This window comes from Plutella xylostella, chromosome 4 (genome assembly GCF_932276165.1).
Source record: "Plutella xylostella chromosome 4, ilPluXylo3.1, whole genome shotgun sequence".
Lineage (NCBI taxonomy): Eukaryota > Metazoa > Arthropoda > Insecta > Lepidoptera > Plutellidae > Plutella > Plutella xylostella.
In genome coordinates, this window is record NC_063984.1 from 4880225 (window position 1) to 4894823 (window position 14599).

Sequence of the window (14599 nt, forward strand, 5' to 3'; positions counted from 1 at the left end):
GGCTGGGCAGTGGTGGCATAGCACGCAAAGTCGCTTGTAATTGCTATTTTCTCACACACGTAAACCGAAGCACACACTATGACTTAGTATACACTTCTTACTTTTTGCGGTGCATTTTATCGGAGAAATTCACTTGGAAAATGGTTCTCGATCATATTGAAGTTCAGTTACATAAGCGCGCGTGCAGGCGAATTGGTGCGGAATGGCGGATGTTCCCGCGCGCGCGCCGCCGACGTAGCGGCCGGTTATAAGCTCGCACCCGCTCCATCGACCGTCAGTTGACGATAGACCACCCTCGTATCTAACGATTAGTTAGTTTTTAGTGCAGTGCAGTGATAATAAAAATATTCCAAAATGTGCACCGCCTTCCGGATAGCAGTCGCATCAGCGTTGTGTGTGGTGATCGCGTCCGGCCACGTCCACGGCAGGAGGTCCCGCAGGATGGACGTGCAGGACCCCGCACAGAACGAGGTGGACAGCGGCCGCGCCGACGAGAGCTCGTGGTGGCCCTCCGCGGAGTTCGCGGTCATCCAGAAAGTGTACGACGACTGCAGCTCCCAGAAGCACCTGACCACGTGCTTGAAGAGCAAGGCGCTGCTGGCGCTCACCCGGGCCGTGGAGCAGGTACTATAGCTCGTGCAGTGTGTGTGGGTGCAGTGTGTATCTGTAGCTCAGTGAGTGTGTTCTGACCGTTGTCTCTGCCCGCAGGAATCCGTCCAGCTGGCGGACGGGCTCACGCTGGTGCGCCAGGCGGACGCGCCCGCCGCCGTGGCCGAGCCGCGCTTCTTCTCCGGCATGTCCACCGAGGAGAAGCTCGACACTGCACTGCGCGCTAAATTCGAACAGCTCATGAGCAGCCACACTCTGTCCATGGACCTCGCCACGGAAGGCAGAGGCAGAGGTGATTATTTCGTTTACAAACTTACTAGGTCGATCCCGATTGCTGAGCTTTCACTAACCCCCATTTAACATTTAGGTAAGAAGATGCTCCCTTACCTGCTCCTCGGGATCTTCACGACCATGAGCATAGTCGGAGGCATCGCGCTGAAGACGCTGGCCGCCATCGCCGGCAAGGCGCTGATCGCCAGCAAGGTGGCGCTCACCATCGCCGGCATCATCGCGCTCAAGAAGCTGTTCAGCCACGACGGCGCGCCCGGCGAGACCACCTTCCAGGTGCACGCCGATGGACACCACAGGTCACTATACCCACAATATATTATGCCTTCATCAATAGCTGTTACTGACCAAATCATTCCATGGAATTAATAAATACTCTAATATGTTTCGATCCTTCAAATTCAATTAACGTTTTACAGTATTAAATGATATCCCTTATATAATTATTGATATCTGTTAGACAGTTAAACAGGGCAAGTTTTAATTCAATATGTTTTAATTCTAGTCTTTAATTCGAAGGCGGAATCTATATGTGGTGAGGCCAGCGAAGCCGGAGTCCGTGGACCCTTACCGGTTCTACGCAGAGCAGACCACGGAGAGCGCGTAGACCTAGCCCGGACCAGCCCTGGACCAGCCATGGACCACCACGGACCACCCTGGACCGCTCTGGACCGCCCTGGACCACCGCCCCGGACGCCGCGCTCGCTCGCCGACACACAAATACAACCTCAAGCCAAAGTACCGTCCGCCCTGTGGACATCTCATTTGTAACGACTCATCGCTAACTGTCGTTTTGAAGTCTATGTCAGTAAATTATTCAACATAATTTATTTATTTATGACTACTGTTGTATGTCTAATTGTAAAATAAAAACATTAAATAAGAAAATATAAAAACATGTGACAGACCGTTAAGTTTTATTACACAACACACCCACAGAAAAGTTTCAGTAATACCTGACTTGGCTTATTACAGCATTGCCAAAGATATCAATAATTTACCCTGATGATGACAATACCATGCTCGCTGTCTCGCTTGTAATTTCAATATTCATGAAGATGATTTTCTATATAAGATAGATAGATAGGAAGCATAAATGAACTCCGGAAACTATGAAATTCCATGAATCGTAAGTTCCAAAAAAATTTCAATGTTCATAAAGATATAGTTCCAGATAGTAACGTCACGTCAAATGAAAATTAATAACGTATCGTATCATTGTCACTAATTCCTATGATTAACGATACTTAGGATTATTTAATTTGTTATGCAATAATTGTCTTTGTATCATACATTACAATTTAAATATAATGTAGACCCATATATGTACTCCTAAGTCATTTTATGAATGCGACTTTTATTTTCTTAATCATCGTATAATAGTCATTCATGGCAATTTTTCTCTTGAGATGTAAATTGATATCCCGGATATGAAGATAATTTTCGGCAGAGATGTCAGCGATGATCGCGTATAATCTTGCAGTAATGTGCATTTTTAAGTGTATGTTACGTTTAATTGCACTAACCTGCTTTCTTTATTCGGTCTAGTGGAGAAGAGTCCGAGAAATGTGTCGAGATTTTCCGTTAATGTGGGTGCAGTTAGGATCGTAGAAAGTAGAAAGCCGGCGTCGACTCACTGCACATGCACGCACACTGCACGCCAGCTTGTTAATAATCGTTACAAATCAGTGCGATGCAGATAATGAAAATTAATGCTCTACTAAATCAGCCAGGGTGAAAAATAAAATAAACATATACATTAACTAGAATGATCGCGGACTGTGGATGCGGTGTCGCCTAGCATAGATTTGATGTTGGATGTGTAGCGCAGCGGGCAGATTCGTGTTTCTCATTAGGCGGGGGTGCTGCCCGGTCTCCACCAGCTCCGCTGGGCGGCGGCGGCGGCGGCGGCGCAGGGCAGCGTTGATTAGCCGGCTTCGATAAAGGCCGACCGCAACGCGCGTTTGACTGCCGCCCGGACTCTGTTTATAATGCAGATATGTGTTTGCCCAATCGCCGCACGCTACGCTGGCTATATGGCATCACTAATGCGGATGGCTTCTCTTTGCATAGGCAAATATAGGACCGGCGTTTCGCTGCTGATTAAGCGGTTCGAGAGCTCCCGCGTAAAGCATTCCCATCGTTTTCCTGCAACGCTGTAATTCGCCACACTTTTAGAGGTGGAGCACAGGGTGGAGGTTCGAAGGATGCATATAGCTCGAGTGCTTCAATAATGCATCACCGGGAAGTGTCCCGGCAGGTGGGCCGGCCCTGGAGGCCGCCTGTCGAGGACGTCAGCTAATATTATCTGTTCAGGCGAGCCATAGTGGGTCGTCTTCAATACTTTATAACATTTGAGGCGAGCTGATGTCTCTGTAGATTTAGGGTCCGACTATTAAGGTTTATTTCTAGGGTACAAACCCGACGACTTACATATAGATATTCTACTAGTTACAGATAGTTTATGAGATATAGCATTCTATACATTGTACATTGACGGTTTGCATTACGTTCTCAAGACGAGGAAATATATCGGCAGCAGATAGCAATTCGTTGCGAGAGTGCAGTAATCTTTCACAGCTCGCCTATCTATGCAGAACAAATGAAGCTGGCTGCTGCGAGGTTGAATGGCCTCGCCGTCACTGTTATTGTTCGTCGTCGTGGATGTGTAATGAAGTGACAACACGGAGCGTTGTTCATTAAGACGCTGCAGCGAACGACAATGGATGTTGTTATGCAATCTTCTCTTTGATACAAATGCAATCAAATGACGGGCGGGCGCGCCGAGTGCCTGGGCGGGAAAACTAAACGAATTATGTTACTGGTTGCATTTATTTTATACGAACTGTCTGCTGCAGTTACTAATACAATTTGAAATGTAGATACGTGTGTATTGTATTCATCGCAGTGGCAAAGATATTCATTATGTTTTTAAATGCATTTAATGCATAGTCAAAATGTAGCGTGAGGAAACGCACTTAATTATGCGCCTAAGAACCGTGATCACAATGACACACGGAGTTTCCTCCAGATGTTTCGTACTTTCATTCAAAGATATGTTTCTGGCGAAAGATTGCAAATATGTAAGGAAAAAATTAACGATACTTAATTGGATATCTTTGCTCTAGATACCATACCCAGTTCAATAAGTTTGAGAGGACATGAAAGTATAAAATATATTTCAGATAGATTGATAGAATATCGAGCAGAGCACTCGCCATCGCCGTTACGTCACGGGCGAACGGTCAAAGTATCCGACATAAACCTATTTTGTTCTCTTCTTATATTGGATGTGCGACCCCATCTTCTCCCGCCGCCCGCTGTCCTTCAGCGTAGGGCTGTCGCGATCGTCGTTCATTATACCTACCAATAACTACCTGAAAAAAAAAACACTTATAAAAAATAGAACCTTAGATATCTTTACAGAACCAGCCAAGATTTTATGGCGAAGCAAATATTTGCAGGGTGGAAAGATACACATATAAAGCGGACCATGGAGGGAAATCACCTTAAATCTTGAATTAAGCTGAAACCATTTTCACACACACGGCAGAGATGTCCCCAACCACACCAATTTTCTAAATAATTTTAACATAAAGTACTTATACTTTTTAACACGCTGTATAAGATAAGGCTGAAGAAAGATCCAATTAACGAAAACAATTACAAGATTTATTAGGTATTTTTAAATATTTCTATATCAGGGCAGGGTCATGTTACATTAAAGTTTTAAAGTACAGCTAAGACTATAAACACAGCCCTAGCGCCGGGCGAGCTACGGAAGTTTTGCCGGGAATTATGTTGGTACGTGCTAAAGCCATTATTGCTGCGAGAAAAGTTCATCAATTTCATTTCTAGACCCACACACTCACACACGCTCACCCACCCCTACCCGTGTGGAGTTACCACCGCCGCTACATAAATACTAATAAATAACAAACTACTTTAAAATAATGAAAAATACTTACAGTTAACACAGTACGGGAAAGTACCTATAGCTAGATATGGGAGCATTTAAATGCTATATATTATTCGTAGATTAAATGGGATATATAAATAAATCATTTTCATTTTGATGATATGACGAGACCGCATGTAAGAAAGACGTTGAGAAGAAATGTAGATTCCACCTAAGGCCTTTGTGTTTCTGAAAATTGGGTAGTGCTTCTCAGAGAATTCAGTAGTGTATTTGAGAAAGCTCAGCAGTACAGCCACCTGGCTACAGAAGGTGTTGTTAGCTGAAAACTGAAATCACACATAAAAAACTGTAATAACCTTTCATGAGTTTCATGTTCCACACAGAAAGTAAAATCACTTATAATTTCAATTGGGTAAATACAAGAGAGAGTGGTGAACAAACACGCAGTGCATCGAAATAGAATAGTTGCAATAAATGCGTTCGCAGTGATAGAGCGCATTCGATCAATTATTAACTTTCCCCAACTGTGATTGTGGTGACGAATGACAACTGAATTTCGTGACTGTAAGTCCATTGAGCCATGTCATTTAATTTTACTGCGGAAATAATTTAGTAGAAATTCCTTCAAATGCCATTTGGCGTATCGAGTAGTGTACAATTAGAGAGTAATATTTTTAATTTCTATATAATTGCCCATTCGTAGTAGTTTAGTAGGAATTACTCGCACCTACCTATTTAACTATGTTAATTGTCGCTAATTGAGTACGGGTTCATCATATAAATGAGGAATAAGAAAAAATAAATCATACCTTCGAAACAACCCTATCATAAAGACTAATTATGAATTTGATATTTTTTTGAACTTCTCTACTTTCTGCTCCAGAACCTCCTGCAGGTTGACTGGTAGAGAATGCTCTTAGCATTAAGTCCACCAGATTGTACATCTACTTTTGTAAATTGTGCAAAGGATTAAATAAACGATTTGGTACACTCTCGCTCTATCACAACTATAGATCCTGGCACTCATAAACGTACCAACCAATACCGCATGTACGTAGAAGCCTACGACTAACCCGCATGGCCACTTCCGTGGAACCTTGAAAGTGGTCACGGCCACTCATAACATTGATAGTGCATCTTTCCGAAGCGCGCACTCTCTGGAACCGACCGTTAGTGCAATTTTCTATGCGCGTGCGCCGATATCTGGAGCACTGGAGCAGGAGCACATAACCACAGCCATGCGTGATTAATTGATCGTACATAGGAATCAATTTGTTATTACTGGACAAAAAATCTGATGATAGCCTGGATTTTTTTTTACTGTAGCTTTTTTATTACTCATGCGCAGATTAGTTGATTATATCAGGTACTAATTAAATTACAAAGCCAGACTACTGGGGCTGATTCTTAATTTGGTTTCAGTTTTCTGATTATTTAATCATTATTTTAAAAACACAAGAAGAAATAATAGTGTACCTACTGGAGATCAGCCCTATAATGATAACTTTATTGTGTAGTGCACGTTGAGCAAACTGTTTTCTGGATAGGTATAGGTATCTATCTATTCTTATATGAGCTACCTAAGATTCCTTACTACCTACCTACCTACCCAATCTCTGGAAATTCAATTCAATATTATTATGGTTTTTCAGAAATACTCGTATTTACAGATAAACAGTTACAAATTGACCGAGAGAAAACGACTAGGCAAGTTAAAGTGCCTCCCAATAGGTTCAGAAGCTGGTACAGGTAATAAATAGGTGCTTTTACCTTCCTTGTATTTCAAATCTGTTACAAGTAGGACAGGTGGTTGCAGGCCGGCGGTGGGGGCGCCACCTAGCGGATGCGCTGGGGACTGCCACGATAAGTACCTCACCTAACCTGATCCTTATGTTGAGGACCATTGGGGATATTCTACAGTGGCTAGGAAGCAGCTGTAATTAAGCACACCCCCCCGTGGTCAGCTACCCGTCATTATGTGTTATTAGTTTTGCGACGGTGACCGAAGACTGTTATATCAAATGACTGGCCAGTTCTGATTAGTCTCCCTCGCTTCTATGTAATGTAATTCGAGATTACAATTCTCGTTCATTACTCGGACGCTAATTACTTTAAGTTGCAGAGATATGTGCCTGTTATCACGAATAGTGTTTTACTAACGATGGAGTGAAAGTGGCATGCAATGTTGGCTCATCATAATTTGCATATCTATTCATCGATTGAGATGAGAATCCAGCTGTAATGTTATAGTGACGTTTACTATCATTGCAATTTGTTCTGAGTAATCATTGTAACGTGTTAGTAGACAAGACAATTCTCTGAAGATCTTATCTGATATTCACTGTAGCAGTTAAATTGAGCGATTAATTTCTATCATGATTAAATGAAGCGACGTAGCAAGTATGTAATAACTTAGTCTAATCTTTACTTGGAAAACGCTACAATACGTATACCCATATATGGAGGTACAAATATATCGAACACTTGCCAAACAGACCTCATTGTTATGAATATAATATTGATTATGTATATGTACATAGTACGCATTACTACTTGCTGCACTATAATTTCGCAAGCGATTTGTTTGAAGAATCAAAAACCCGGAGGACAGTGCAGAACTCGGGACGTTGTAGCGAACAATGCCCAGAGACAAAGTAGCAAGGGTCAGCACCCGGCCCGGTCGCCCCATCTCATACTAATTATACCATAAATTTAACTTAGCGAGATCAATGAGATGTTATTGGAATCAGCCATTTTCGGATATCGGCTGCAGGTTATATCTACTGCGCAGACGACCAATTCCCGGAATTGTGTAATAACTCGTCTTAATGCAATCAACATAAAATTTGTTATCGATCCATTTATTTTCTAATTTCAAATTTGAGTTCCTCCTGAACTTTACAGTAGACTTTTGCTTTTTAATTTGGAGAATACCTTAGTCATTGGTTATGTGATAGGTACCTCTAAATATGAAATAGATATTATCAAACGATTCAATCATAATTACTTTTTCTAAAGGAATATTTTATAAGAGTTATACTCCATTTTCATGCATAAAGCAGACATTTGGGAAGACGGAGAGCCGCTGTGCCGAGCCAAGGCTATAAAGGGTATCTGAAGGAAAACGTTTCATTCCCGGCGGAATATAATCGTCAGGTCGTAATTTATATTGTCTGTTGCAGAGGCGAGTCCCACTGCACATTCATTTATTTTATGTGCCATTTACAATTGTCGGCCGATGGTCAAGGGAGGGAGGCCGGGTGATGCAGGGCGGGCGGGGGCGGGGAGGGAAGGCGAGCCGAGGCGCCTTCGCATTATAAACCGTGCGGTCATCTGCGAACTCCGTAATGGTATTTGTAATGGGCCGCCGCGGCACCCACATCGCACATGGGTCAGATGATTTATTTATAAGATTTATTCAAATGGCGCTCGTGCGCGACCGGAACTGCTCTAGCAAAACGCTTCCTCGACGTTAATTAATAGGCCAATCCGTTATAAGTTAGTAAGTATAATACTTGGAAAATTGCTCAGAGGTTAGATCCGACGATTTATTTCTTACTAGCTGTTCCCGCGCGCTTCGCTTCTCCTTAAAAAGTTTTCCCGTGGGAATTCCGGGATAAAAAGTAGCCTATGTTCTTTCCCAGGGTCTAGACCGTATGTATACCAAATTTCATTCAAATCCGTTCGGTAGTTTTGGCGTGAAAGAGTAACAGACAGACAGACAGACAGACAGACAGACAGACAGACAGACACAGTTACTTTCGCATTTATAATATTAGTTAGGATCGATAAGTGGTATTTATACGAAGTGGAGTCATTAACAATAAACCTAAAAGAAGTGTATAGTGTTCATCTCAATTTGCTATAAAATGTTTTAAAAGTACCGGCAGCTTCTAAATGCAATTAGTCTTTTCTTTTCATTTTCCCCGATAGTCAGCCTGTGCATTTCGGATGAAAGTCACTTGAACGAAACAGCGGCGGCCAAGAGGCTGAGTGGCTGTATTCTTTTGTTTTTTAATTATAACGCCGGTGGCGGGGGCCGGGGGGCGCAGCGCCCCCTCGCCAAGTTCTGGTGGAGGTTTCTTGTTAAGCGCGGTGGGTTCGCCTCCTACGTGCCTCGGCCATTCATTTTGTAGAAACTTATAACCTGACCGGCGTACTTATGAGCGTCGCCAATAAATATAGGAATGACCGGAGGCGAGTGCGGCGATCCTTGTCGGGGGCCGGGGCGGGCGGCGGGGGCGAGCGGGACGGCGAGCCATTGTTAGCTAAATATGGAGGTGGTCAGCGGGGGCGGGGGCGCGCGCGGGGGGCGGGGGGGCGCGGACGTGCCGCCGCTCCGCCGCGGTGTATCGAGCTGCAGCCGCCCTCACGCGCTGCAATATTGCGTTCGCTCTCAGATATTGCTTCTAGAAAACTCATTTATTAAATTGAGGAAAACTCAATGGTCATCCAATTCTAAAGATAGGTCGATGTTTTGTCTACTAACAATTGAAGTAATAAATCAGATGAGATAATTTAAGAAGATGTAACGTTAGAACTAAAATTAAAAAATATATATAAATATTTACACAACAAATTCGAGTTTTCAATAGGATACGAATATTGGTCTTATTTGCCAATCTCGAGGGCTTGCAAAAACTAAAAGCGGAAATAGCAACTAGGAATAGGAGCGGGCGACGCGGGCCGCATGCATATTGCATCCGGGAAAAGTCTGTTTTTTTACCTGCACGCGCGGTATTGCGGGTTTTGCATGCACTTTCATTTACTTTTCCAACATCAACATAGCAGAATGTTTGTAAATATCCCGACCTCATATTAGTCTGTGACTAATGGTGGCGTCGTCGCCCGCCTATCTCAACCAAATGAATGTTGCAGTCGAAGGGCTTCTTTTCATCTTAACTTTTAGCTAATAAATGAAATGATAAACTTGTGAGTAATATATTTGTATCTAATTGAAAAAGTTCAAACTCATAGCACCCTTTTGAACCTCAATGGTCGATCGAGTTCTCATTAAAATCACGATTGATCCCGAACAATTTCAGGAGTATACCTATATGGGGGTGGGTTGCGTCACGAGAAAATGATTTATATTGTTTGTGTAGCGTCGGCCGGCGTCCGGCGTCCGGCGGGGGAGCGGGGGGCGCGCGGGGGGGCGGGTGGTTTCTCAAGCAGATCCAGTCCACTGCAGATATGGGCGAGTATTATTATTGATCCGGGCCGGGCGGTCGGCGCTTCCTACCGCTCATACACGGCGGGAAGGCACGGGCCGCTCCCGACATATTTATTGAGGCGTGCGAGAGGGCGATGCGGGACCTCCACGACATAAAACTGTATTATAACGACGCCGCACAGACCACCTACATGTACCTACACTGCACTACGCTTTAATAAGAGGGTGGCGGTGCGGGGCGCGGGGGGGGAGACAGCCGCCTTCAGCCCTCGCCCAATCCCGCCGGGTTATGATATTATATCTACTCATATCGTCCAATGGGAGCTCGTTATGATATTGTAGGCGGGCGGCGCTGGGAAATGCACGCGTCAGTTTTTCCTCGTTGGGCGGGCGGATTATTATATTTAGTTATGATTATTATGAGGGGCGCAACCTTCGTGCTGTAATCCAATCGTGTGTCGCCGTTTGGAGACGGTGGTGTGCACGAATATGAATTATGATTAGATAAACGTGGGTGTAGTAGATATTATTTAGGATAAAGCAAGGTGGAGTAAAGATGTATGTAAATTCAGATAGCCTTGATGGTTCAAATATTTATCGACAGGTACTTTTTAAATTAAAAATTAATAATATCATACCTAAAAATTATTTAAGTTCATTCCTCTTTATAATATTGTTATGATATTATTAACTTTTAATTTCAAAAGTATGAACATAGGTATATATTTAAGTAGGTAGGTATGAATCATAGAACTTGTATTGTACTTACCTCAATTAATTTGAGTGGCCAAGTTAAAGAAATTAATCCATCTCCATTGTACCTAAGTATTTTTGGTAGCTTGTATAATGGCTCGCTCGCTCTTTTGATATGTGGTTTTATCGATGACATATAGGAATTCAGAGTTCCACAGGCTGAGGCAGGTATTGTTTGTATGTCCAGGGGGAGTGGGATGGATAAGGGGGGGCCTTATGATGACATTTCACCGCTCCAGCCGCCACCGGGGCTTTTCCATTTTCACGAACTGAACGAAACTTGTGATTTTATTTTTGTCGATTTTGTACGATCGTGACCTGAAACAAAGACGAGATTTGTTATTCAACTTCTCCGCTACAATTTTGATTTGGTCAATGTATTTCAATATTTAATTTGGTTTTATTTAGTTCATTTCTTTTTTGTCCGGCCGGAGTGCTTTTATGTGCTCATAAATGGGTACTATCTCATTTCTGAACGTCGCGTCGTAATGACAGAATGGTTTTCTGTTTTCAGCTAAAGTGTAGCACCGTCGTCGTTGGGTAAATGAGTTGATAATAAAAGGTTAATAAACAAGCGCCTTTGTAACAAACTATAACAGATCTGTAATTGCTTCCACGATACCTTCCAACGTTATTACGCCTTTTACGAGGCCGTATGGGGTGAATAAAACATTTTTACGACCGGCCATGGATGCTATTATGTACGAGTATCAACGAACCTACCTACATAAAAGGAGGGGATATAAGCAACAGAAATTGGTCACATTTTATTTATTACTTAAGTGCAAACCCCACGTTACTATCCCCCAGATTTACGTTTAGTCATTATCATTAATAGTACTTAATATAAATGAGGTATGGGCGACTGCGTGACATAAGAAATCTATGTTTTAGGTCTAATAATATAAATCTATGGATAGGTATTTCCTTCTCATTACATAAAGTAGATGGATAGAGGTAGTTTGTTTTTAGTTCAAGGATCCAGATTCTATAACATAATATCAGAGGAATTCGACTCACGTCGGCATCCGCGAGTTTAGTTGCAAACGACGTTAAGAAAGTTTCGTTTGTGAGGAAATAGAAAGGAAGAAGGATATGCTCGCGACGTTCACTTATCACAAGTTGGATAATTCAATATGTGAGTCACAGAGGAGGAGCACATGGCTCACTAGGAGATGACGTCACGCGGCTCCCCTGGCGCGGCAATTATACCATCAACTGAATAAAATATCCGCCTGTTCCGACTGACCGATCGCTACATTACATCTTACCCGATTTTCTTCTTTGTCATCCACCGAACATGGAACATTTGGTGAACGAAGTTACAATATATTTATTTTTTATTTTCACTCTAGGGACACTTTTTCGACCCTCGTCCGAGCGGCCTCTTTGAAAAGTGGACATCGGAACGCGGGGAGGCGCCCCCGAGGACACCGGACAGAAATGCGTTGTAAACATTGCGAGTACATTCAATTTCCCGTCATTTCTCAAACTGATAAATAATTCTGTCATCGAACGCTCGGACAGGGGTCGCTATGAAGTGATTGTCGACGGAAGGACGCCGTAAAAAATAGCGGCCGTCGAGAAGCGTCTCAGCTCTAGCTGCGTACATGTGTGTGCGATAAATTCCTTTTTTATTATCTGATATCGGGGGACGCCGGAATCGAATAAAGCGCTCATATTTAATTCATAAGATACTAGCCATAACGTCGCATGTCGGACTATTTTATTTAAGATTGTGAAATCGGGAGCGTATTTGGAAATTCAATTACCGGTGAATAGCTTTTTTATGTCATTTTCTTAAATTTTCATTCCCATTTGCAGTACTGGTGCTGCAATTAGAATTAGAGACATGAAATTTGGTCGGTCAGACAACTCATCAAGCTGATCTGTTCCATGTAGATTGGTGACTGAATTTAAATGAATTCGATTTATTCCACAAAGGTCGGCGTGTCGGCGTAGAGTGTACAGATGTTCCTGCATAATGCCGGCGGGCAATAAAGCCGGAGGTCCGGTCCGGCGGACGCAGGTCACTCGCGGTATTTAATATCTTTACGACACCTAAATGAGGGTGAGGGCGGCGCCACATTTATTACTTTAAAAGAAAACAAATAAATACCTACCATTTAGCAATTACAACAATGCTTGATGAATGGCTTTTATTAGTATTGGCCCCTGATAATAAATGAATTCCAAACACGTTTGGCCAAATTTCGAATCAATAGGCCACACGGAACCTCACAAGTTAGTGAAATCATAATCAAAAGGCTGAAATTATGTTCATAAAACATATCAAAGAACTCTCTGCGAAAAATTATCTGACTATCACTTACTAAAAATTAATAAAAATCGTTTCATCATATGGAAGGCAGTATGACACCACAGGCAGTTACATACATACATTAAACATACGTTAAAATTATAACATACCTCTTTTGCATCGGAGGCAAAAGCAATTAAACCGATGTAAACCAAATGTAATGTTAATCTAAGTAGTAGGCATTTAGTCAATCTATCCAAGATCTAAGTATAAATTCAAGCAGGTAAGCAATACAACTAATAAAGCAGAACTAAGCTAGAACAGCTCGTGTGGATGAGTCGGCACTCCTGCAGAAGGAGGCAAGTGTATATTTTATTCATACACTGTATTGTTAGAATATCAATTGCCTCGCCGTAGGTAAAGGGTACACTTCCAATCCGCACGGGATTCACTTAGATTTGAAGGAAAATAGATTTCGATTCGGAAAGCTGCGACAAAGCAATCCGATATATTTTTCAGACAGATATTGCTAGCGATTTCTTTTGAGCTTTGAAATATAAGGGTGGAGATTTAAAAAGATTCCTTCTATTTTCTTTTTGCGTTATATTCTTTTTTATCTGCTTTATGTATCACGTTTTATTTACAGATAGAGGAAGGGTTCTGAGATTTATTTATCTTTATCGATTGTGATACGATTCGGAGAACCGTTTGGCATAATAGATATGGGTAAAATATACATAATAGGTGCTATAAAAGTTATTTTTTCTTTATTTATTACATAAAAGTAACATCATTACATAATTAATCATTTAATTTAAGCCTTAGAATAAATATAAGTAATATCATACCATGTTTATTCATTATTGGAGCTTCCGGCAATAAACAAATATATTTCTGGATTAACTTTTCCTTAAAGGTAAAAAAAAGTCGTTAATTGTAATTAAGACATTCAATGAGGTCAGCGCCACATTGTACGATGTTTTATTTCAGGTATTTTAAAATGTATTTAAGGGACAAAATCCTGAATGAGGTCATGTTATTCTTTCAGGAGTTAAGAAGAGGTCATTGACTCCCAATACGGCGACTCGGTCTGCTTCCTCTTTTTAATTTTCTGGCAGACAATGCATTAAAGGAAAATACGGTAGGGAGTTTTACAACCCTTTTTCTGCTGAATGATTAATTATCTATCCTTTGTTTATGCTTCGAGTTCATTGCTCATTGCGTTATTTTTATAATTAAGTAGGACGATGTAAATAAGGAAATAATTAGGGGGTTTCAGCAGGTTAGTGACTTTGAATGTTTTTTTACGTTCCTAATGAGGTGATCGACTCGAGCGGGTTGATGCCCGAGCGGCGTCCTGTTAATTAGATCATTGACCGAAGTGCCCGAGAGCAATGCTTTCAAATATGTACGACACGTGCATATGCAAGATAGAAACCCCCAAATAATTTATGTAGCCGACCCGTAAAAGTATCACTCGTGCAATATAAAAGTTAACGACACAAGAAAACGCGTTTTCCACAACATTAAAGATAACAACAATACGGGGTGAGCGTATACAGCCTCGCGGGGTGGCTTCAGGAGGGGGGTCGAGAAA

At 42.0% G+C, this 14599-nt stretch overlaps 2 protein-coding genes across 4 annotated transcripts in view; one reads left to right on the forward strand and one right to left on the reverse strand.

The window, feature by feature from the left end:
- LOC119694582 (probable RNA methyltransferase CG11342) overlaps window positions 1-14599 on the reverse strand; it is a 70772-nt gene that overhangs the window by 4624 nt on the left and 51549 nt on the right. Inside the window, exon 2 of one of the 2 annotated variants that reach the window (XM_048628821.1) lies at window positions 10759-11060. The gene's annotated coding sequence lies outside the window, so the exon portion shown is untranslated. Of the gene's footprint in view, window positions 1-2423; window positions 2560-10758; window positions 11061-14599 lie in introns of those variants that run through there. The other variant, XM_038121272.2, reaches the window with a different exon arrangement.
- LOC105387065 lies at window positions 150-1634 on the forward strand. Of its 2 annotated transcripts, none has more exons than XM_011557738.3 (4): window positions 150-624; window positions 709-901; window positions 977-1196; window positions 1417-1634. In XM_011557738.3, exons 1-4 carry the CDS (start codon window positions 355-357, stop codon window positions 1502-1504), a joined length of 771 nt encoding a protein of 256 aa, XP_011556040.3. In that variant the 5' UTR covers window positions 150-354; the 3' UTR covers window positions 1505-1634. The 2 variants fall into 2 exon arrangements, with proteins under 2 accessions (XP_011556040.3, XP_011556041.3); XM_011557739.3 differs by having other exon boundaries at window positions 153-624; window positions 1403-1563.